The 26,625-nt window shown below is 38.2% G+C and overlaps 1 protein-coding gene across 1 annotated transcript in view; it reads right to left on the minus strand.

The window, feature by feature from the left end:
- LOC126277946 (leucine-rich PPR motif-containing protein, mitochondrial) overlaps positions 1-26,625 on the minus strand; it is a 185,637-nt gene that overhangs the window by 46,037 nt on the left and 112,975 nt on the right. Inside the window, exons 11-16 of the mRNA XM_049977541.1 lie at positions 22,419-22,550; positions 22,147-22,342; positions 12,649-12,862; positions 12,269-12,500; positions 6,810-6,969; positions 3,931-4,213 (exon numbers count right to left, since the gene is read on the minus strand). Coding sequence (XP_049833498.1) covers positions 3,931-4,213; positions 6,810-6,969; positions 12,269-12,500; positions 12,649-12,862; positions 22,147-22,342; positions 22,419-22,550 — 1,217 coding nt within the window. The remainder of the gene's footprint in view (positions 1-3,930; positions 4,214-6,809; positions 6,970-12,268; positions 12,501-12,648; positions 12,863-22,146; positions 22,343-22,418; positions 22,551-26,625) is intronic.

The raw sequence follows: 26,625 nt of genomic DNA on the forward strand, positions 1-26,625 counted from the left end.
TAACATCGATCCTGTATAGAGCGCTTAGGCATATATGGAAGCCTTGAGCCTGTTCCAGTGCGAAAACCGACTGCTGACTCCGCCCTTCCAAAATAAATCTCTACATGATGTCAATAGCCGAAGCTTTATGTGAAAATGTAAGATGACTTAATCTGCAAATATAAGACAACTCTCCATTTTTTGAGTGACACATTTGGGAAGAAACCTCGTCTTGTAATTGGATAAATATGGTATAGTAAAATTGTTAGCGTAGCCTTCCAAAATAATATATTAGAATTTATAGAAGAAGATTGGTGAAGCATATTTATTTACCATCTTCTACTATTATTGTTATGGTAGACGAAATGGAACAAGCAAAAGAGGAGTTACTAAGCAAAATTAAGTCAAAAGCGAGAGAATCGCCCGTATAACCAAGAGAACAAAACCTCAGTTAGATAGTATTTCATTAAAATGTAAAGATGCATCTTTGGATAGACCAGGAATCATTAAGGAATACATGTGTAGGTTCATAGGAAAAGATGAGAAGCCTTTCTTTTGTAAGCTGTATCCAAGACCAATGCATTTCATGATAGCAGTGAGGGAAGAGATACAAAACATGATTAACAATGACATAATTGAAAGTGGGCTTAGTGTCTACAATAATCTGTTATCACTGGCTAAGAAACATGCAAGAGTTGTATGTTTACTTTTGGATGAATGAATACTTAATAAACATGTAGAAACTGAGCAGGATAGACTTGTGAGTATAGAAAATTTATTATCTGGGTTTGAAGAAACAGAATGTTTTAGTTCAATGGATTTAATGGACACATATTGACAAACCAAATTACACAAAAAGTCAAGACCTTATATGGCTTTGTCGTTTGAGAGTAAATCTTATCCACTCAAGGTTTTACCATTTGGTTTGAACATTTCAGCAACATATTTCATGGGTGCTTTAGGTAAACTGGTAGTCCATACAACTTGGGAAGACCTTTGAAAATTTCTGGTACATACCTTTAGGAAATTAGAAGAAAAGAGGATAACAACAAAACTTTCTAAGTAGTATCAGGTACAAAAAGAATTGAAATTTTTGGGACATATCATCAGATTACGAGGAAAAAACAAGCTGATCCAGAAAGAAGACAATGTATAAAAAACCGTCCACATTCGAAGAATGTCAAACAATTGTGAAACCATGTTATATAAATTATATACAACAGGCTAGCAGATGAATGATCCTTATTTATTAATTTTATAGAAACAAAGATCTACCTGCACCTGGGATAATGGTAAAGCTGAAGCATTTAATATCAAGCAAGCTGTTCTACATGTTACTATTTTACATCATCCTAAAATGACCAAACATTTCAATTGCTCACAGAGACATGGGAATATGGGTAGAGTTGTGAGCTGTTCCAAGAAGAGTGGGATCCATAAGAGAGTAAATAGCATTTGTTAGTTGAAGACTTAATAAAAATTAGATGAATTACTCAGCAACTGAGAAAAAGTTGTTATCGACCATACAGAGTCTACAAAAATTCCAGACCCTAATAAGGAGCTCAAAAATAGTAATATACAGGGTGGTCAAACCTGAAAAGCTTGTAAGGGTGTAGCAGGGTAGGTTATGCTGAGAGCTAATGGTTAAGAAAAATAATTTGAGATGTTGCGCTGTCTCCATGTTAATTAGGATTGAAGTTAGGCAATCAAGCCACTGTGTGGATTCAAGCAGCCCATCAGAGATGCGTTCTTGTTTGGTTTCCTAAAATCAAACAAAAGTGCATCACAAAAATTGCAGGACCAATGACCTCGTTGTTTGGTCACCTCCCCCAAATCAACCAACCAACAAAAATTGGATATGGGTTGATAGCAATGATCGAATCTGAGCTGAAGGATGAGCAGTGTCATGTGCTATGATGTATCCTATGGGAAAAACTGACATTAACTGTAACTGATGAATTTGTGTGCACAATAGTCTGATTGGCTACCTTTAATGATAATTAGCTAAGGAACAGAACAACACATTGTGCTTTCAGCACAACCTACCTGGCAATACCCTTACAAGCTTTTCAGACTGTTTCTGACCACACTGTATGCAGCCCACCAGGCTATGTCTTTCCTAAAGGAAAGCAGACTGTTAAACAGTAGATGTGAGATTTTTTCTTTTCTTTTCCTGCTAAGGATCACAGGAAATAACTTATGTCTTCCTTTTTCTCCTTTCTTTCTTTCCAATAGTTTCCATTCTCTTCCTACATTTTTTTTTTCTTTTTTCTTCTGTCCCTATTGTGCCTTTCATCTTCTTTGTTTTCATCTGGCAAACCCTTAAAACCTTTTATTTTTATTTTGAACTTTTCTCTTCCTCCTATTTCTTCCTGCATTATTTCCATTTACCTCAGGACTGTTTTAACTTCTTCGATAAAAGTCGTCAATCATTTTGTGTTTCTGTCAAAGTTAAAAATTACAATTATTATTATTATTTTCATCTAGCCTTTGTAGGCTTCCACAGAATACAACCCTCTCTTTCTCAATGTTTCTAATACTAGTTCTGTTTTTTGGTAAACTCCTTTATTACTTCTTAAATTTCCATTTACCACTGACATATTTTTGTCCCAAGCTGTGGGAAAACCAAGATGATTACTTACGGAAAATTGTCCGCAATTTATAGGTACTTTTAAAGAATTTTCACCATGAGATGGTTAATCCATCAGCAAAGGTGACGAATTAGGTTAGACTTTGCCAGTATTGTTCAGACAAATGTGCTACATGAACTCAAATGATTTCAGAGTTCCAAGTTATTTTAAATGAGCTGCCTCATTTGTCTACAGGTCTTTCACCAATGGAGCTATTAAACTGAAAATTTATCAGAGAAATGCTGTTAAAACTATTTAAAAGGCCAAAAGATACTATCCAACATAGGAATGATGTACATTAATGTGTGGAAAAGGAATTGAAGAAAAGTTCTCAAATTAGAGTAAACGAACACTTCTGTAAAACTGCAACACCAAATTACAAGATGGACAACATGATGTTGATTACAGCTTTTCACCCAAATTCTAATTTAAAGAAGGAAGCTATAAAATTTTTTTCACAAATATGTAGGTTCATATACGGAGGTTTGTAGTCAACATACAAAGGCAGTGTTTCTTGTAGATCCTTCAAACAGTAGACAAGAGATTACACAAGTTGGTACAATAAAAAGATTTATAACTTAAAAAACTGATTTCAGGGGAGTTCATATTCTGTATGAACCATGCAGTGTGATGCCAGTAAGAACCCAAAGTTGTCCATTATAATTTTTCCAAGTTCGATTGGCATACAATGGTCTCTTCCTTGCTTATTATCCTACCTTCTTTAAATTTCGTTTCTTCCATTAGCTTATCAGTAAAAGTCAGGTACTAAGATATAAGTTACACTCTTACTAACTGCCACAGCATCTACAAAAATCCATCAACAGAAATGGTGATTATGTCAAAAAATAGCTAAATGATGAAGCTGTAAACTGATGTAAACCATTGTAGAAATAAACAGGTCTATGTACTTCTAAAAAATAGGAGACCTTACTTTTGGGATTACCCTCATACTAAAACTGTGATTATGTCGTATACATAGCTGCTGCACCCAACAGACCTCATGGGCAGAAAACAGAGATTTTGGGGCCAGTCTGATTTAGGAGCAAAGTTTTCTCGCTCTGGTAGGAAATGAGTAAATGGCCAACAAGGTAAAAAGACACACTCTTTTGTACCCCTTGCTACAGATGACACAAAAATAACAATGAATGGTTCAGAAAATTTTAAAAACCAAAACTGAATGTACACAACCTTCCATACACTCAAATAATTGAGAATGATAATACATGCAAATCTCAAATCAGTCAATGCAAAATTCTGCATAAAATTTTACTTTGATTTGTGAGTATTACTAAAGAAACATAAAAGGTTTTACTATATTAACCTTCTTTTTATTTCTAGGGCTTTGTCTAAATCATCATTATTAAGGGCTTTTCGAAATTCCTTTAGCAAGATTTGCTCAGTTGCTGGGACCTTATCTACATGTTGCACTTCACGTGTCTTTGTTTTTGTTTCCTGGGAAATCTGTGGAATTACAAAAGGGGCAGTTCTTCCTTTCTGTTCTAGGAATGTACCCAGTGTGAACAGGAATTTATCAGTTGGCTGCACATCCTCTTCTTGCATCCTTGTCCAAAGTCCAAGAGCTTTGTCCACATCTTCATTATTACCTGTAACAATGATTTTTAAATCATTCAGCTAGTAGACTGCAGCCTGAAGACGTGTCATTTTACTATGATAATAAACTCAATGACATGAGAAGAAAAGTTAAAGAATATAGTCTTTTGGATAGATAAGGAATCCCCTATGCTAAAGATGGAAATCCAGCATTACAATCTGGGCAAAGTAGTCAGAAAAAAGACACCAATAAGCAAAAATTATTTATAAGCAGATAAATGACCAATGGAATTACATATATGCTACAGAATGCCCATATTCGAAAGTGTCATTCAGCTCTATTTGACTGTTAGCTGCTAATTCATCTTTAAAGTAAGTAATAAGTATACTGCTGATTTAATTTCTTATGTCTGATGAAACTCTACAAACAGTTACAGAATTCAACTATTACTCAACAGATTAAAACTGTATTACTATGTGAGTTTCAACTAGAGTCCAGTCTTTCATCTCATTCCTGCATGTAGTTTTAGTCTACTAGGAAAGTTTTTAAGCAAAACTGCAATGTTCAACACTTAAATTGTCTACACATTTTTGAATGATTATTTATCATTAGAGAAAGAAATTATCATCAATTATTTGTAGAAAAATAAAAACATATAATTTAAATATCTGCAGCTCCTCTGGAGATAACAATAAAGAGTAAAGAACCAGATCAGATGCTTTTAAACTAAGAGCTCATGCATTATTTGCCATTTGAATTTTATCTTGTGAAATACATTAGTTTGTGAAAAAACGGTTCTCAGGAGTTATGTTTTCTTTTATAACTGTAATCCAAAATGTATAAGCAGCAGTTACCTATCAGCACAAAGAGACAAATATACATTTGTTTAAAGAAAGGAAAGGAGATTAGAGTTTTAAGTTCATTGACAACAAGTTTACAAGTGGATCACAAAATTTGAGTGAACAATGATGGACCAGGAAACCATCCACGGACTTTTCAAATGATGCATCCTGACACTCACTCAAGGTGAGTAAGAAAAACCAAAGAGCACATGCAAAGACAAGGATCTCAATTCTGTTTCTCCCAAATATTAGTCCATGGAATTAACCAGGGGCAACATGTTTCTAATGGGAAAAGGAGGTTCGAAGATGTAAGGAGCTATCATGACAGCACAAATTGGAAGAACAAAATAGCCAGAAAGGAGTCTGCAGTGATGATAGGATTGCAGCCAAGACTTAGTTTCAAGAATAGTGGCAACGAACAGTAGACATTCAAAACAATCTAAACATAGCTTTGCTCAAAATAAATTACAGAATGCAACGTAAAGCGATATACGAAAAGAAGACAGAAGGAAAAGACAAATTTGGAAATGGGTAAAATAATGATCATGTGCAAAACATAAGTCAAATGACTGCATTAATGAAACACACATTTACTAGTGGATGACCAATGCTAGAACACATGTAATCTGTCAAACGACATGGGAGTTTTGCCAATGATATATAAATATAATATATATAAATGATATACCACCAACAAGCAGTAACCTGTTGGCAAGTGATCTGCAGAAGTGCTTGTTTCACATTTTTGCATCATTTTGAAGTAGTCTTCTATCCACCTGTTCTATTTAAAACACACAGTCCATATAATTCCTTATAATTTAGAATGTTTAACATTTACTCTCCCCTGCTCCTTTCACACTCCCTCGTTCCACAACCTAGGATTCCTTTATACAGTTTAATTATTATCTCTGATCCAACAATCACTTACATATGAGTTCAAAATTTTGAAACCAAATAAGTACTTTTTATCTTTTTTCTGTGTGTCTCTTTGGGAGTGAACAATGAGGTGATGTAAATGATGTATACTTAAGAAGAATACTGCTGTGACAGAGAAGAGCAATAAGATTTACACATGGGATCAGCCACAGAGATTCATGATATGAAGTCTTTGTGCAGCACAAATACCTAGTAATGTATTATCAGTACATAGTTAAATTAATTACATCAGCAGAAGTTATCAAGTTCATAGATGTACATGATGACAATACCAGGAAAAGATTTAACCATTTCCAAAAAAAGAACATTAAAACTGGCAGACAGAAGCCCACGCATAAATGGCTCGATCTAGTTTCACAAACTACCAAATTCTCTAAGAGCATTTATGGGGAAATGCTTTTAACAACAAATTAAAGTATTTTCTGCAGGAAAGTGTTGATATTCATTCAATGAATTTGAAGACACTGATTGTAACATGAGGCTGTAGCATATCAGCTGTAATGTAAAAAATGTACAAAATAGATATAAGGTGCAACACTTACTGTATATAATATATTTTGTAGGTGTAATCAGTGTTGTGCTATTATTTCTCATGTTTGCAAAAGCCATCATGTTGATGGTCGTATGCAAAGAAAATGTTAATAAATGAATAAAAGTGATTCTTCCCTGTCTCTTGCAGCACTTTCAACATTACCCTTTCTTTGTCGATTCCTTATTCATCACCCTCTGGATGAAAGGCCTAATTATAAGGTACAAAACCTTAAAAATCAAATGTTGTATTTCTCATTTGTGGGTAAGTTGAATAATCTGAGTGTAAAAATACCGATCATTGTCATTCAAATAAGTTACCAGCCATCATAATATACTTACAATATGAAAGTAATAACTGATAAAAGATTGCTGACCGATCAATGTATGAAAGGTCTCTAGTAGCTTCTATCAATCCTTCAAGTGTACTAACTTGACCATCTTGTCTGTAGCGCTCACATGCATTGGACAGTCTCTCAGTTCGATAGCGTAGGCCTGGGGTCTGCAAAAAAATTAGTTTAAAAATGAATTACAATGTCTACCATTATGTCAGTGTTTCATTACCTCTATACATATTCGACATGTAAAATCTTCTGTTGTATTGTGCCAGCCTTGCAGCTTGACTGGGGAGAGAAATTGAGTCAGGTGGAGTGGGGGTGGGGATGGGGGAAGAGAGAAAGGGGGTGTGAATTTGCGGAGAGGGTTGCAGGAGAAGGACTGACAGCTGAGAGCAAGAGGCAGTAGGTGCATGGGATAAGAATGTGGCACTAGCACTGGAGAACTTATTCTTGCAGTAGGCAGGGGGAGCCATATGTAATGCATGATGACGTGAAGGAGTGGACTGGGAATAGAAACATAATATAGCAAGAGGAAACTGCGGGGAAGAGGTTGTCAGTGCAAGATGGCTGAAGTTAGGGCCCTGGAGCACAGACAGGAGTGGCTGTGAGACAGGGCCAGCTGAGATTGAGCCTGGGGGGCTTATGGTGCACGTTCAATGACAACTCTCACCTATGTAATTAAGAGAACCTAATGTTGGGGAATGGATTCACATGGCAGGTTGTGAAGCAGCTGTTGAAACTGAGTAAGATGTGCTTAACAATGTGTTCTGCAAATGGGTGGTCAACTCTGATTTTGGCCATAATCTGGAGGTAACCATTTGCTAAGGTGAACAGCTGGTTCATGCACAATGCTGTCCAGAAAGTATGGCTGAGCTAATATGACATGACTGCTTTCATAGGTGGCCCTGTGTCTGATATGGTAAGATAACCCTGTAATGAGAGTGGAATAAGATGTGTGTGTACAATTTTTTTCAAGCAGCAATTGGAGGATGTCTGAAGTCATTTGCAAACTGACTATTGCCCATGTGCAGACAATGAAGGACTTCCAACTCCAAGTGATTTTTGCACTGCTTGAACAAATATCCTGTTATTTCGTTGTTTGGTCATCTGTAGAGCTAGATGTCAATGCATAATTTCTTTTAATGCCATGTTGGATTCCATCATTCTGAAGCTGATGTGCCGTATTTTGTAGTTAACATATTATAACTTGCATGCTAAGAAAATGCCACGCTTAGATGCACTGACATATAAAAGATATACTGAATTCATTGTGTTTTTGGCATCGCAGGACATAGAAGAGGGCAGGAAATATGACAGTGGTGTACAAATGTGCTACAGTTAATCTATCTTTGTTTAAAAGTGGCATTATTCAGTACTGTAAAGTAGTAAGGCACAAAGACTATGCTTGTACATATAGCATAGTCATGAAAACCAACAGAAAGCACATCAAATAAGAACACAGTGACTGCACACCAAAACAGTGTCAAAAAAATGAATTTTCTCTGTACTGTTACTTATCTTTTACTTCTCCCAATTATTTTCCAAAAAGGTATGCATATCTCCATGCACACAATGGATGTCATGGAAGATTATTAATGACTTGGCGTGAGGGAAAAAAAAAGAAAAAGGAAAAGGAAAAAAAAGAAAAAAACACACACACACAAGTAGCAAACAGAAATGGTGACATAGTTAAGAGATGGTGTACATTAAAAACATAAAATCCACCACCACAACCACCAACAACAACAACAACAAAACAGCAACCAAGCAAACAAACATTCATTCATGAGGAATTTGCATGAATGATTACTTATCCCAGTTATTGTTGCATTTGCTAATGTCATTTCTTTGATATAACATGTAAAAAAATAAAGATTCATTTGGAAAAAAAGCAATTAGCCTTTAGAATTATAACTAAAAAGGAAAAGACAATGTATTTTGTTTTTGTTGACAAATTTTACACTTGAATTCCTTGTTGAAAATGACTATTTTTATAAATACAAAGATTTCTGCTGCATGAACATGGAGATTTATTTTATGCATTTTACTTTACTATGGGCATTCACTGTACTGCTATTAATTCCACCAGACTTAGATGTTCTCAGTATGTAGACATGCCAAGATGTGAAGATTGGAATAAGTTGGCTTTGCAGTGGTCATTGCTCTCATGACTCTTTTATAAATGAGATCATTGTCTCAGCTAAATGAAGAGAGTAAGGAGAAGCCTAAAACATACTTTGTTCTCTGTTGCAACTGAATAATATGGGTTTGCCATTCTAGTTTAATCTAGATACAAGAGTCTAAAACAATCTTGTTGTCAACACTAGGTATACATCAGAAACATCAGTTTAGATATTAAATATCGGTGTAGTAGTCTGCAGAGTATCAACTTGAAATCAATCTGCTGCCTTACATCAGTACTCCTACAGGAAACCAAAGTTGTAGAGCAGTAACATCACATAAATAACACTCTAAGAATGTGATTTAAGGTTTTTTTCATTCTTTTATTAGTGTCTAATGATGAAAACAAGTGACTGGTAAGGGGATAATGGTATAAAAGGTGCTCACAAAATTATCTCACATATAATACATGAAAATTGTATTATGATGATAAAACCTATAGGCTGTCCATCAATAATATACCAAAGATTGAAATTTCTAATTTAAGATGTACATGTCCCTAACTTTAGAAATAACGTGAGGCCTAGAGAAGGTAGTCCACGTGAGTAGAAATGCGTCTTGTAAACAAAATGATTTATTCAACACAATTGACCAATTTAAACCAGTCAGTAAACATGTACTAACATTCGTGTGTGTGTGTGTGTATATATATATAAATAGAAAGAAACTTCCACATGGGAAAAATATATTAAAAACAAAGATTCCAAGACTTACCAAGCGGGAAAGTGCCGGTAGATAGGCACAATGAATAAAACACACAAACACACACACAGAATTTCGAGCTTTCGCAACCGACGGCTGCTTCGTCAGGAAAGAGGGAAGGAAAAGGAAAGATGAAAGGATGTGGGTTTTAAGGGAGAGGGTGAGGAGTCATTCCAATACCGGAGCGGAAAGACTTACCTTAGGGGGAAAAAAGGATAGGTATATACTGAAGGGTGATATATTGTAGGGTGATATATTGAAGGGTGTTACACCGTCCGAGTTATCTGGACACTTCCCACCAACACCAACCTATCCGAACTCCGGAGATGGGAACTTGCCCTTCAATATATCCTCTCTTCTCGTTATCCACCAGGCCTCAATCTCCGCTAATTTCAAGTTGGCGCCATTCATACCTCACCTGTCATTCAACATCATCTTTGCCTCCACACTTCCGCCTTGACTTACATCTCTGCCCATACTCTTTGCCTTTAAATACGTCTGCTTGTGTCTGTGTATGTATGGATGGATATGCGTGTATGTGTGTGTGCGCGAGTATATACCTATCCTTTTTTCCCCCTAAGGTAAGTCTTTCCGCTCCCGGGATTGGAATGACTCCTTACCCTCTCCCTTAAAACCCACATCCTTTCATCTTTCCATTTCCTTCCCTCTTTCCTGACGAAGCAGCCGCCGGTTGTGAAAGCTCAAAATTCTGTGTGTGTGTGTGTGTGTGTTTTATTCATTGTGCCTATCTACCGGCGCTTTCCCGCTTGGTAAGTCTTGGAATCTTTGTTTTTAATAATCTGATACAAGAAACAGAACACGAGAAAGTTCAACAAGAACTGTGGAATATTGTAGTATAAACTGACAGCATTAGCAGAAGGTAATACTCCATTTTGGTTGATCAGTGAGCCCAAGGATAGAAATAAAAGAAAAATCAGCTTTATAAAAGCAATTTTTTAGCATACTGAGAAAAATAACTTCAAGATTCTGAAAGATGACTAATGCTTTTTTGGCTAATAATGTGCAAATAAAATAAAATAAGGGAATTAAAATAAGTCAAAATAACAAATAATTGTACTTATGTCTAATGTAACTACATAAACATATTTAAATTCTGTTGACAGTTTCCAAACACAAAAGTCTGATGTCTTTTCATTGGATAGGAGAGCTGTCTCACTGTATACACTCAGCTTTGCACATGCATGCCTCTGCTGTTTTGTGAGATTGGCAGAATTTCTACTGCCATAGTCTGGCTGCTGCTTTAAGTTGAAAACCATCAGAGACCACAACTTGAACAGCTGCTTAGAAATTGCAGAAAGCATTGTTCAAATGCAGCTTTTGTTTTGTGCACACACGTGACAGTTTAAGATTGTTGCTCGGACAAATCTTGGATATAGTCCACAGCTTGGAGAAAGGATTCATCCAGAAGCTAGTAAGTTCTCAGTCAGAGGACACAGAAAACAGTGCAGTCATCATAATGTGGAAATGGAGCGATTTATCTGACACCAAAACATCGACATCACTGACTTTTGAGCCAAGGCTGGAAGAATTTCTGAAATGGCTACGATTATAAACTGTTCGTGTGCTGCTGTGGTTAAAATAGGGCATGCATGGCAAATGGTACCATCCAAAACTGGCACCAAGGCAAAAGTGCTGCACTACAGGTCACAGATGACTGGGGTCAATGACGGCTGCAGACATGTATAAGGACAAATAGATGTGCAACTGTCGAGCAACTCGCTATCCAGATGAACCAAGGGGCTACCAACAGTGTCTCCTCAATTACCATTCACTGCACATTGCTACATATAGGCCACAGCACCAGGCGCCTGGTTCAAGCACCCATGCTGACTGCTATTCATAGGCGAAGCAGGCGGAAATTTGCACACCAGTACTGCAACTGGACTGGCGACAGGTGGCTTTTTCAGATGAATCACATTTTATGCTCCATCAGTGGCCAATGGCGTGTAAAGCATGAACCTTCTGAAAGTAAACACACTACAACAGTTGTCAGTAGGGTCGAGGCCAGAGGAGGGGGCATTATTGTCTAGGGAATGTTTCTGAAGCATTCTTTTGTTGATCTTGTCTTTCTGAAAAACACAATAGATCGATACAAGTCTGTATCCATCCCTGGAGACCATGCCTACCTCTACATGCAGTTTGTTTTATCTCGGCACAATGGCATCTACCAGCAGGAAAATGCAATGTGTCACACAGCTCGCAGTTACAAGTGTGGTTCAAAGTGCAACTAGCATAAGTTCACCGTACTCCCTGGACTTAAAACATAATCAAGAATCTGTTGGATCACTTCAATGGCATGACTGTGGCAAAAGGTTATTATTCAGTCTTTTGACAGGTGGTCACAGTAATGTGTCTGGACCACATAATAACTATTCTGCGACTATGAAATGCCTTAAAGAGAAACATTCTTCTGTAAAAAGCCAATGTTCAAGGGAGATTTTTTTTAATTTATTAAAATCATCTTTTTCAAGAAATAGTTACAAAAAGTGAAAATTTTACAAGCCTATCACTAGAATATACATGCATTCTTTCAATTTCAGTACACGAAGAGATACTAACCTCAAGTATTTTTCGTGCAGCACGGACACGACCACACTCCACAAATGCAAACACCAGGTCATACAAACTATTAATTTCACCGTGAACTTTAGTGCTTAGATCAGTCAAGTGCTGAAGCATATCTGGATTCTCAGATTGTATAAGACGGCGAGCCAGCTCATTTTTCCATGGAGTACATGAATGGTGTTCAACACACCATTCAAAAGCCTGCATTGCTTGTGGAACGTCTTCTCTAAATAAAAATTGTAATTAAAAAGTATAATTAGTATGTTTTAGCATCATAGATGTATCCTTTTAACATTACAAATTCACCAACATAAATAATACAACGCAAACTATTCGAAATTTTATTCTAAGTAATTTGAATTTGGTCACTGTACCTTACTATGCAGGACTTTACAAGAGGCCCCAGCATGATATTGTTAAGTTCAATGAATTTGTTTTCTGCCAAAGTTTCTAGCAGTAGTTTCACATCATCTGTACGACCTTCTTCGGCAAGAGTATTAAGCATTCTCCATGCTGTTGCATTATACACAAATGTCTTCTCTGGTGCTTTACTTTCACGTGGTAATTCTTTAAGATATCTTAGGGCATCTGTAGCAGAGGCCAAGAGTCAAATACGAGAGCAGAAATAAGACTTAAAAATAATAATTATTACACATATCTCTATAACATATATCAAAACTAAGGGGAAGTTTTCTACAATATTCAATGTGATAAATGACAGTTAAACATTTGTTAATTGTATGAGACACAGCAAATTTATGAGAATTATTCACAGATGCAAGAGAAAAACACACAGGTAAAGCTGATATAGCATCTACTGAAACGATATCTAACTATTCATTACATAGTTACTCATATATTACACAGGGTAATACTTCATTTGCAAAACACTGGAAGAACCAGGTATATATTAACTGGCCAATTATCTTTGCGTATCAAGGTTGAAGAGTAATGACTAAATAAATGATGGCATAGGTTTTTTTAAATGTAAACACAGTAGTGTAATGCAGAGTTCTTTATGATTTTAAAGGATGCTAAGATGGCAACCCATCACAATCAGCATACTCCAAGCAGAGGTACATTCACTATGAAAACTATTTATTTTCTTTTGATTAGTGCTTAATGCAAAATCAACAATGGCCTGATACCTAACAGAGCACTAATACAAACAGGACAAAATGGAAAAAGGATGGTGGTGAAAATTATGGAGTTATTTCAATGCATGACACTGAGGTCTTCAGCACCCATACTGAACTGTTATGAGACAAGGGTATTAAGCATTCTCCATGCTGTTGCATTATACACAAATGTCTTTTCTGGTGGTTTACTTTCACTTGGTAATTCTTTAAGATAGCTTAGGGCATCTTTATCAGAGGATAATAGTCAAATAAGAGAGCACAAAGATAGTGAGAGACAGGAAAGATAAGGCATGGGAGATTCGTTTTTATACAAGGCTGGGAGGATAATTACGGTCAGTGAAGGCTTCAGTGAGACTCTTGGTATATTTTGAGAGGGGTTGCTTGTCACTGCAGATACGATGACCACGGGAGGCTAGACTGTATGGAAGGGACTTCTTGATATAGGATGGATGGCAGCTGTCGAAGTGAAGGTATTGCTGGTGCTAAGTAGGTTTGATATGGATGGAGGTACTGTTGTAGCCATCTCTGAGGTTGAGGTCAACCTCTAGGAAGGTGGCTTGTTAGGTTGAGTAGGACCAGATGAAGCAAATGGGGGAGAAGTTACTGAGGTTCTGGAGGAACGATGTGGATTTTGTGTCCTCACCTTCATTGCAGATAGCAAAGATGCCATCAATGAATCTGAACCAGGTGAGGGGTTTAGGATTCTGGGTTTTTAGGAAGGATTCCTCTAGATGGCCCATGATGGCATAGGATGGTGTCATACGCATGTCCATAGCCGTACCCCGGACTTGTTTGTAGGTAATGCCTTCAAAGAAGAAGTAATAGTGGGTGAGGATATAGTTGGTCATGGTGACTAGGAAGGAGGTTGTTGGTTTGGAATCTGTCAGGCATTCGTAAAGGTAGTGTTCAATAGCAGTAAGGCCATGAGCATTAGGGATGTTAGTGTAAAGGGGGGTGGCATCAATAGTGATGAGTAGGGCACAGTGAGGTAAGGGGACAGGCACTGTGGTGAGTCACTGGAGGAAATGGTTGGTATCTTTTATATAGGAGGTTAGGTTCCATGTAATAGGTTGAAGGTGTTGCTTCTATGAGAGCGGAGATTCCCTCAGTGAGGGCTCATTAACCAGCCACAATGGAGCATCCTGGGTGGTTGGGTTTACGGGCTTTGGACGCACATAGAAGGTGGGGGTGTGGGTAGTGGTAGGGGTGAGCAGATAGATGGACTCCATAGAGAGGTTCTGGGTTGGGCCTAAGGATTTGAGGAGTGACTGGAGATCCTGCAGGATTTCTGGGATGGGGGACACTGTGGCAAGGTTTGTAGGTGGATGTGTCTGATAGCCGGTGAGCCCTTCTGCCAGATATTCCTTGCATTTCAAAATAACAGTGTTGGAGCCTTTATCTGCAGGTAGGATTATTAGGTCATGATCAGCTTTTAGATGGTGAACTGTGGTTCTTTCTGAGAATGTAGGGCTAGTTTGCATGTTGAGGGATTTGGGGAATGATGGTGAGGCAAGGTTCAAGGTCTCCATCTAACCTCCCAGCTACACACAGCTGCCATACCCTCATTCCACCTCGTCTCTGTGTGCTCCCCAACAGCACGTCACTGTCCGCCACCCCTATCCTACTCTCCCTCCCCCTCCCCACCCCAGTCTCCTCCTTACTCCCACACAGTCGCCACTCCCATCATGCACTTAAGCTGCTGCTGGCAGTGTGGCCTCAGTTGCCTGAGACTGCAGTCGTGTGTGTGAGTTGCGCTTGTATGAGTGTGTTTTTGTCGTCTAATTTTGATGAAGGCCTTGCTGATTGAAAGCTATATTTGTGACAGTCTTTTTGTTGTGCCTATTTGCGACTAAGCATCTGCGCTATATATGGTGAGTAGCAACTTTTCATTTTCATAATACTGTCATATTTGATATACGTAATCCATAAACTGATGAGTCCTCTTAGACAGAGTAAGAAATCATGAGTCAGAGGACAATGACCTACACAGAGATGGGTTGGTGCCACTTCACACCGTGTCACAACTAGAAGGAAGATTGCCATCGCTAGGCTGTTGGTTTTACTGACACCTTATTTTCAGATACTTCTGCCCAGTCTGACTCCCAATGGCTTTTGATCTCCTGAGTCAACATTGAGCAAATAGTCTGCACGTAGACAGCATATTTTTTGCAGTGTGTCTCTGCCAAGTTTTCATGGCTTCCCCATTTCCCTGGGTTTTGACATGTCCTGGTGTCTACCAGAATACTACTTCCTACTCAAGCTCTCCTGATAATCTCTCACATTACTGACAACTTAATGGAATGGTTTACAGAACTCAAGAACACATGTCATGATCTTCATTTGTTCTCTTTCATAACACAAAGGAATATTGCTCTAGTGAACTGAAAAGGTGTGAGATTCTCATTATAGTCTGCACTTGAACCCATGCAAGAACCCAAGTTTGACCCTGCTTATGGAATAGCATGCTACATCCCACCAGGAAACAGTTTTCCTGAAGTCTTGGGCACAGAATTACAACTAGTCTCATGAAACATGCTGTTGATGTGATCTGCCCATTCCTAGACACTGTCTGTACACTGATATGCACCCATCTGACTATACAGCGTCCGGTTTGCCTTGGTCAGCATCCACCTTGGCAGCTGTCTTCTAGGGACTGTGCTTTCAAAGACCAGTGGGTGGTCTTGCTGGAATTGCATCACTCCACCAGCATAGCGCATCATTACACTCAGCACCATGGTATGGTTCATGATGTGCATATGTTGATCTGTGGCAAGATGACCATAAATTCGATGAAGTATCCTTACCCCATCTGGTGACATCCCCCACCAGCATGAAACTGTGATACGGCCAACACATGAATGCTGTGCCAAGTACTGTGGGTAGTGGTGTGGAGATCATTACCGAACCCTCACTCACTGAGGTAAATACAGACTCATTTTGAAACATAATGTGACACCAGTTGTGGTCTACATTCAGTTCACAGAAGGTAAGCCCATAACATTTGTAACTAGCAGCCTTATGGGCTCCAAGGCCAGCATCCTGTAAGAGTTGTGCATAATCTGCAAGCATCTGTATCTGGGGCAGGCCTGGCCAAGATTTGCACTCCCTTAGCATGCTCATGCTCGAGAGCAAAGGTGAATCTGCTCAGCAGTCTGGCATTCCTCACCACTGCGTTATTACGAGAAGGTGTGTGAATATGATGGTTATATGCCAAAGGCTGTACAGACGAGAAACTTAGGAAGTCGCATTTGAGACGCAGTGTGATTACTTATAAGATGTGAATATTGTAGCCATCCCTTTATAAGCAGGATTTTATCACATATTTATTTTCAACTTCTTACTTTTCCGTAAAAACAGTAACTTTTATTAAACAATTAATTAACTATATTTGGTAGTACCAGTACAGTGACCAGGACTACAAAAAGCTTTAGATACAAGCATTTAACATTAAGTTATTGTTGTTGTGGTCTTCAGTCCTGAGACTGGTTTGATGCAGCTCTCCATGCTACTCTATCCTGTGCAAGCTGCTTCATCTCCCAGTATGTACTGCAATGTACATCCTTCTGAATTTGTATTCATCTCTTGGTCTCCCCCTACGATTTTTACCGTCCACGCTGCCCTCCAATACTAAATTGGTGATCCCTTGATGCCTCAGAACATGTCCTACCAACGGAACCCTTCTTCTAGTCAAGTTGTGCCACAAACTCCTCTTCTCCCCAATTCTATTCAATACCTCCTCATTAGTTACATGATCTACTCATCCAATCTTCAGCATTCTTCTGTAGCACCACATTTCAAAAGCTTCTATTCTCTTCTTGTCCAAACTATTTATCGTCCATGTTTCACTTCCATACATGGCTACACTCCATACAAATACTCTCAAAAACGACTTCCTGACACACTTGATGTAAACAAATTTCTCTTCTTCAGAAACGTTTTCCTTGCCGTAACCAGTCTACATTTTATATCCTCTCTACTTCAACCATCACCAATTATTTTTCTCCCCAAATAGCAAAACTCCTTTATTACTTTAAGTGTCTCATTCCCTAATCTAATTCCCTCAGCATCACCCGAGTTAACTAACTCGACTACATTCCATTATCCTCATTTTGCTTTTGTTGATGTTCATCTTATATCCTCCTTTCAAGACAATGTCCATTCCGTTCAACTGCTCTTCCAAGTCCTTTGCTGTCTCTGACATAATTACAATGTCATCGGCGAACCTCAAAGCTATTATTTCTTCTCCATGGATTTTAATGCCTACTCTGAATTTTTCTTTTGTTTCCTTTATTGCGGCTAAGCAGGGATGGCTAGAGGACAAATGTAAGGATGTAGAAGCTTATCTTACTAGGGGTAAGATAGATACTGCCTACAGGAAAATTAAAGAGACCTTTGGAGAGAAGAGAACCACGTGTATGAATATCAAGAGCTCAGATGGCAACCCAGTTCTAAGCAAAGAAGGGAAGGCAGAAAGGTGGAAGGAGTATATAGAAGGTTTATACAAGGGTGATGTACTTGAGGACAATATTATGGAAATAGAAGAGGATGTAGATGAAGCCGAAATGGGAGATACGATACTGCATGAAGAGTTTGACAGAGCACTGAAAGACCCGAGTAGAAACAAGGCCCCCGGAGTAGACAACATTCCATTAGAACTACTGACGGCCTTGGGAGAGCCAGTCATGACAAAACTCTACCAGCTGGTGAGCAAGATGTATGAGACAGGTGAATACCCTCAGACTTCAAGAAGAATATAATAATTCCAATCCCAAAGAAAGCAGGTGCTGACAGATGTGAAAATTACCGAACTATCAGTTTAATAAGTCACAGCTGCAAAATACTAACGCGAATTCTTTACAGACGAATGGAAAAACTGGTAGATGCGGACCTCGGGGAGGATCAGTTTGCATTCCGTAGAAATGTTGCAACACATGAGGCAATACTGACCTTACGACTTATCTTAGAAGAAAAATTAAGATAAGGCAAACCTACGTTTCTAGCATTTGTAGACTTAGAGAAAGCTTTTGACAATGTTGACTGGAATACTCTTTTTCAAATTCTAAAGGTGGCAGGGGTAAATACAGGGAGCGAAAGGCTATTTACAATTTGTACAGAAACCAGATGGCAGTTGAGGGGCATGAAAGGGAAGCAGTGGTTGGGAAAGGAGTGAGACAATGAAGCAAACACTGACGTAACTTTAGTGGCTTCTCTGTGCAGTCAAAGAAATTGCTCTTGGTATAACATTGTATAAAAGTTTTGTAAATTCATAGATTGGAGAAACAGGTTGTTGAGATAGGTGTTACATGATACGTCTATCAGCCCAAGTTCAAAGTAATGGGGTACATTAGCAGCCAAAAGGAAGAACAGGTTAATAAACAAATTGAAATCCGTCTTCAGTTGTGCAATGTCTTGGAATCTCTCCGAGAACTCTTAATGAAATGTTTCAATTACTGAAACATTGCAGCATGTCTGGTCCACAAACTGCCTAGAGTTACGGGGAACGTTCCATGTTATGAACTAGAAGCGGATTCTTCTACAGGGTTACTTTTTGTTTGATAGTATCAATCTCATTTGATGTGTCTGTTAGCAAATGATTCTCACCTTGCATTAACATACTTAACAAATTTAAGTAATTGGTGATGTCGCCATAAAAATTTTTTCACCAGTCTAAATAAATACTCTTTACTCTGTTTTTCCCTGATGGCTGCCTTCAGTTCAGCCAGCATTCACTGTCTTTCATCTGAAAACAAGCACATCAAATTGTCCTTGTGCCTTGTGTTGGAATGACTTTCCAAGAGAGTTTTTCCAGCTCATAATTGTGCAATAGTACATTAATCATTTTGTATGGCCTTTAAACGATATGGAAGATAAGGCAATTTCCACTTGGCATTGAACAATGCGGCTTCTCCACATTTTCTTTTTTGGACAAGTGTGCAGTTGCCATAGTATTTCTAATACACAATGTAAATCTGATTTAACACAAGTAGCTTCATCAGCAAACTGCTTGGCATCTGACAAGGTGAATGCTTTGCTTTAGTGGCATCTGGCTGCAGCCTTCATTTTGCCATTTGTCCTCAGCATTCAGTCCCACTTGCTGCTGTGCTTGGAGCATTAGGTAGGAGCATGTCTGGAGTACTAGTGCTTGCAGAATGCTGCTTGGCCAGTCCTGATCTAGAGAAACTGGTCTCATTCTTGAGTTACATGGTGTTTAAAATATATGTTCCATATATGTGTCAACTAACACGCTACTTTGCTGAGGTGTTGAAGCCTTTCTTAAGCCTGACATCAAAGCCTATCAATTACTCCTATCTCACATCACTGCTTTATTGCTTTATCCACATCTGAGCAGAGCAAGGTTGAATAATGTATATGGCTGCAGCCTCATGCACACTGAAGCTATGATATTGGACAAGTACCAGATCCATACCAGGACATTATCTCTCGTGTACTGCATATGCTGAGACATCCTGGCAGCAAATAACTGACTGTCCTATAGCCATCTATGGTGTAATGTGTTATATTCAGCACATCTCTGCTATGCCATGTTATGCATGCAAGACATCAACAAACAATAGAATGTAAGAAACGTATAGTATTGAGGGGATGTTAATCCTAATTACTGCAATGGAATTCCAGAGCCTTTAAACACTGCCATGTGCCTAACACGTAAATATACAGATTTGCTCTCTTTTGTTTATTCAAGGTACAAGCACCTTGGCATTTCAAACAGATAAATGTATGAGTTATAATTTAAATATAACAGGTGATTAAAAAGTTTCCTTTCAAATGCCATACCGTCCAGAAACAGTACGGCAATCAGGTGAAACCTCTGTGAGCACTAAACCATTCATCCCACCAATGCGTCAGGTTGAAGATCCCATTTGTTAAAACACTGTGTCCTGTGTGAAGAAGTCTGTAACTGCATGCTGCACATCCTTATCTGACAGGTATTGTCAACCCTTCATAGACTTCTTAAGGCACTGAAGGCATGACAGCCACCAGGGAAGAGATCAGGAATATAAGGCGGATGCCCAAGTGTCTCCCACTTAAGTTGGCATAACTTGATGTGGGGATGTGCATTATTATGAAGCAGCAGCACCTCTTGTCACAATTTTCTCAGACATTTTGCTTTAATTGCACACCACTATTTCTCCAGTGTTGCACAGTACTGTTCCCCAGTGATGGAGACATCAGCTACTTTGAAATCAATGACCAATGGGCCCAGGTAACTAAACAACACAGTGAGCATCACCTTTCCAGCAGATGGCTAGCTCTTGAACTCCTCAGGACGAGGAGACGATGAATGACACTATTCCACTCTCAATGCTTTCGACTCCGGTCCCAAGTGGTGGCACCAAATTTCATCGCCTGCAGCAATACATTCAAGGAACATGTTACCTTCAATACTGAAATGCTTCTGGCGGTTCAGGAGATCAGTCATCCAGTTTGATTTTTGTTCAGTGGGGTATCCACTAACTGCAGACCTTATGGTAGCCTAACTCTTGGCGGAAAATGTGTAGCACGCTACCAAATCTAATGTCTAGATCCTTTGCTAGCATGACTTGCTATGCGCCAGTTTGTCCTAAATGCATCATCAACCATCCGCCTATTGTTTCGTCTGTAATGGACGAGGCTGGCCTCCAAGATCGACTGGTATATTGTGTCAAATCAAGACCAACACAGAATTTGGTGCACTATTCCACAACAATGGTTTTCGACAGACATGTTAGCCCTTACATATTCTTCATTCTCTGGTGAATGTCTACCTGTGTTTGTCCTTCGGCAAGCAAGAAGTGAATAACAGCAAGTTGGTCCTGTTTGGACACATTTGGTGATAACATCACCATAGTTCACATTTCTGCATTTGCCATGTACACACTGGAAATGTCACACTAATCTTTTACATGTCAGCGCTTGTATACCTGCACCGGAGTCACACTGGGCTGCACATATGCTGCCGCAACACCCTCAAGCAGAAACTTTTTTAAAGTTCTTATGTGAAACAACATGCAGTAATTATACACTATCACAGAAAATCAAAAAGGTTTATAAGTAATATTGTTACAATAAGAAGGGAAAAAATGCATTGCTACAAGAGTTTTACATGTGGTGCTGCCACCACTGCCAAAGTCAGGTGTGTTATTACTTGTGAGAGTTGCAGACAACCTAAGGTACCTGGGCTCATCAATACATGTGAACAGTTTTGTTTTGTTGACTTGCATCTAGTGAGAAGAAATTGAAGGTCAAATGGCAGAGATTACATGTCATACAGAGGCTTTCAGACAATGTCTTGTCCTTCCGCATCATTTGTGACTGGAACAGGAAAGGTGAGAAGTGACAGCAACAGACAAAGCTTCCTTCACCACAAAGACAGCTTGTGGATCATGGATGTAAGTGTATAGTATGCTTTTTTCTCAGTTCATGTTCAGCAAATAGTTCCTGAATGCATTAATTTATTTTTTACTGCAGTATTCCACAACTTGCTATTTATATCACACATTGTACTACTAAATGCTGGCTGTTGAGCACTAGAACCTGAGAGATCATTAACAATATGGTTTGAACTATGATGATGATTTGCTGATGAAACTGTAAATTATTAATAGCAGTACTGCATGTCCCCTTCATCTTGACTGCAAGTTTTAATAGGAGAGTTATGTGAAATGGCAAGATGTTATTAATCTTTGCGTTTTTCAGTAGTTAAAATGTGACAGCCCTTTGCTATTTACTTACCTTGTAATCTGTTGTTCTTTATCAAGAGACCTGCAAGTTTGAGAATTCGAAGATCACCAATAGCAAAATCAGGTTCTTTTTCCTGTAGCCTCTTAAGGCATTCTAATGCTTCATCCAGTTTATCATGGTGGCAGTACATATCAATCAACTGAGACTGCACACCAGCTGTCAACACAAATCCCTGTGCTTCAAGTTCCTGAAAAACAAAAATATTATATTACTTCCATGACTGAAAAGAGAGATTTATTTTGAGCATTATCAAAACCACTAACCTGTTTCAGCTGTTCAGCTTTATCAAGTTCCTTATTTCGGCAATAGAGGGAAAGTAACTGCCTCTTGACACCATTCGCAGATTGTTCCTTAGCTTCCAGAGTTTTAATCTGTTCTTTCAGTTGTTGTTCATCCTTTAACATTTACAAAATACAGTGAAATGTTTCTTTCCTCTCTACCATAAAATCCTGCACCCTAACTAAAAACTTAAAATGCATAATTATGAAGAATATATGTCCTAATTTAATTTCTTAAATTGTTGCCATTTAAAATAGCAATATCGTCAACATTAAAAATTAGTAAAGCAAGGTTCCATTGTCATGAAAAGAAATTCTGAGCAATAACTTGACTTTAGATTGAACTGTCATGATTTACTTGGATGTGGAGATTCTTTTCCAATCAACTGCAATGATTCGACTTTCAATGTCATAGCCTTAAATTCAATACTGTTCTTCTGTGATTATCCTATGCAAGAATGTTCAATCAGCAGCAGCTTTGTCAAGAAGTTTCATGCAAACATTAACTCTATATTCCTTCTGATCTTCAGTAAAATGAGGGACAAACTTTGTTGCAACCCAAGACACATTTTAATTACTATTTTCAATACTCTTAATGTGTAACAATTAAGATTCCTACTTATTTTGCAAGTTCTCTGCTTAAAGACAGTTGGTGTGCACAGATTATTAATTTTCTGAATGAGAGCGCCACTATTTGAGGTTTAAGGATATACATAATTGAGGGATGATCATTTTAGAATAGGAGGAACTGTTATCCTCTTCCGCTAACTTAACTATCAAATAATCATCTTCCCCACAACGTGGCTAAAACTACATATAGCCTATACATCTGATCACCTTCCAGGATATACATTTCTTAGGGTAGACAGACCAAACAGGCTTAGTGGGTGTGTCAGTACATATATACAAACTGATCTCAAACCTACAGTCTTAAGTCTGTCAAATCCTAGTGCAGGCTGAATTTATGTTATTTCAGTCAGGCGTATTTTACTGGTACCATCTACAGGCTACCAGAAATCAGCTCAATGACTTCCTTTCAGTCAGGATTTCATTCACATCAGAGTCGATATGAACGTGTCATCACGAGGAGAGGCATGAACCTGACAGACAGTCCCTCCACAATAAAGGTAAGATGATTGTTTAGTTGTAACAACATGAATATTCTTCCAGTACAACCTACATGCCACACAGTGTGCAGTCACTCTTGCAGACAAAACTGCAATGAAAAAGAGCAACAAACTAAAAGATATAGGTCAAACTTTGGCTCCAGGCTTTTTAGCACATAATATAATATTCCTAGCCCACTTTGTGCAGCACCAAAAGTTCAAATCATGTTGTAGGAACATTAAACATACTAACTGTGTTGTTCCAACAGCTGATTGATCAAAAATCATATGACATCAAATAACCAGAGGGACTACAATCAATGGCAAAATCAAATATTTTACAAATAAACTTACTGCTCTCTATGAGGAACATGCACAATCTGTGTAAGTTAACTTTCTGCTCCATCGTTGACAAATGTCAAATAAAGAATGAATAGGAAGTATTGACTCGCCGACAGGCACAGCGAAAAACTGCTAACATGTGAGCTTTTAGCCAAAAAGCCTTCTGCTAAGGCGGCCAGAGAAATTAAGCTCACACACTAGCACTCTTATTGTTGTGTGTGCTCGCAACTCAAACATCTCCTCTATAAAGTGAGTAGCAATCTATCCTTTTCATAATACTGTCACTATTCCATCCTGGACTTTCCGCTGTTTGATGATACCCATACACATTTCAAGGTAAACCCAAAACCTGAGTGTTACAAACAAAACAAAAAGCTACAAAACAGGGTAAAGCAATACATTCACAATGCCAAAATAACACACACTTGTTCCCATGTACGAGGGCTGTTCAAAAAGTAAGGTGACTTTTCAAATTGCAAGGACAACATACATTCAATTATCGATCTTTTTTGTTGTTTTGTTGGTACACGCATCCCAAATATATGTTACAATTTCAATTGTACAGCATATTTCGTTTGTTTCTGACAGATAGAAAGGTTATACATGTTTTAGTGTGCTCAACAATTTTCAGTTACTATAAGAAATGGAGTAAAGAATTTGCATCAAATTTTGTGAAAAAGATGGAATCAAGTGCTCTAAAACACATCAACAACAGATGATAACATCAAAGCTGTGAAGAAAATTCTTCACTTAAAACTCGGCACTTTACCTCCGAGGATGTCTCCCGCAGCCGGAGACGAAACGTCAGGAGAGAGTTTTATACTTCGACCACGGCCTATCAGCCCCGAAGTTTTAAGTGAAGACAATACCGGCTGTGAAAGCTTAGATTGTGTGAAGAAAATTGTTTTGGACAGTCGTCGAATTACTGTAAGAGAAGTTGCTGAGGATGTTGGCATTTTGATCAACTCGTGTCATGCAATTTTTTCGGATGTTCTGGGCAAGAGACGTGAGTCAGCGAAGTTTGTTCCACAATTTCTCAATTTTTATATGGAAGCATCCTGGGGGGCAAAAAAAAAAAAAAAAAAAAAAAAAAAAAAAAAAAAAAAAAAAAAAAAAAAAAAAAAAAAAAAACGCAAAATATGATCAAATGTCAGTTTTCCTCACTGTTTTTCTCAATTACCGTGGCCTGGTGCATCATGAATTTTTGTCTCAAGGTTGTACAGTCAATAAGGTGTATTAACTTGACGTTATGCACCATTTACGAGAAGCAATACGCAAAAAAGTCTGGAATTGTGGGGAAAAAAATTCATTGCTTTTGCATCACGAAATTGCACCTGCTCATTCATCGTTGCTCTTGAGAGATTTTTTTGGCCAAAACCACCGCATAACTGAAGAAACCTACGAAAGGACAAAGATTTTCAACAATTGAGGAAATAAAAACTGCATTGCTGGAAGTACTCAAGGCTGTACCAAAAAGTGCTTATGAGAAGTGCTTTGAGGATTAGAAGGAGAAATGCAAAGTCACGTTACTTTTTGAACACACCTCATATGCAGTGATACAAGACCTGAAACTCTGTGGAAGAATCTCTGTAGCTCAGGTGTCGGAAACAATAACTCAGATCACAAATGATGACTGGAATGAATTATTTTCTACATCTCTCAACCCCTACACGGCAAGTAACTATCATCCAAAAGAATCCCCAAACACTGTGTCTCGAACACTTAGTAACAAATACAAGGAGAAAAGCAATAAGATTCTCTCGTGAAGCAATAGGCAATGACAGTATCAGCATAATGATGAACAAGAATACTGCCGATATCTTAATAACAGTCTTAGCTGACATTTCAATTTTTCCCTCCTGAATGGAAAGTGTCCCAAGCCATGGAAAAGAATCACAGTCTGACCCATCACTAAAACTGAAAATCCATAATCGCATAGTGAATAGTGACTACTTAGAATATTAGCTGCCGCTTCTAGAGACTTAGCATATATTGTTTATGACTAATCAATGAACACTTGCATGAATTCAACCTATATGGCAAGTATTAAGTCTGGCTTTTGTAAACACCATAGCGCACACACACTACACTAATTAAGGTATCTCATGCCCTGAAATATGCCATGACAACCGAGATGCAACAATACTGATACTACTAGACTTTAGCAAAGCTACTGATAATGTTGATTTTGACAATCCTCTCACAAAAATGTGACAGCTAAATTTCTCAGATAATGCACTGAAGTGGTTTCAAAGCTATCTGTAAAACAGACGGCAATGTGTTGTCTGTGGGAATTAAAACTTTCCCTGGTAATATGTTCCCCCAGGAATGGCACAAAGGTCAGTCTTAGGCACACCTTTGTTTTCGTTATATATTAATGACATTTTGTCTGCTCTGCCTTTCTGTAAATATCATTTCTATACCACACCAGCTTTACCAAAGTCCCAGACCTGAAGATATAAAGATGAATGATGATCTGCATTCAGAAGTAACATGCACGAAAAACCTGGGACTTGACTAAATGAAAACTGTCACAAATAATCTTAGCAACACATCAGAAATGAATAAGTTCAGAATTCCATGAAAAATTAATTCCCATTCAGCTCAAAAGTATTTCAATACCATATCAGAAAACAGTGAAGGACTTCAGTGTAACATTGGACAAGAATCTCAAATGGGTAGAGAATACTGTCACAATGTGCAAGAAGTGCTCAGCATGCCTCAACACTCTCAAGAAGTTTTAG

The sequence above is a fragment of the Schistocerca gregaria genome, chromosome 6 (genome assembly GCF_023897955.1).
Source record: "Schistocerca gregaria isolate iqSchGreg1 chromosome 6, iqSchGreg1.2, whole genome shotgun sequence".
Taxonomy (NCBI): domain Eukaryota; kingdom Metazoa; phylum Arthropoda; class Insecta; order Orthoptera; family Acrididae; genus Schistocerca; species Schistocerca gregaria.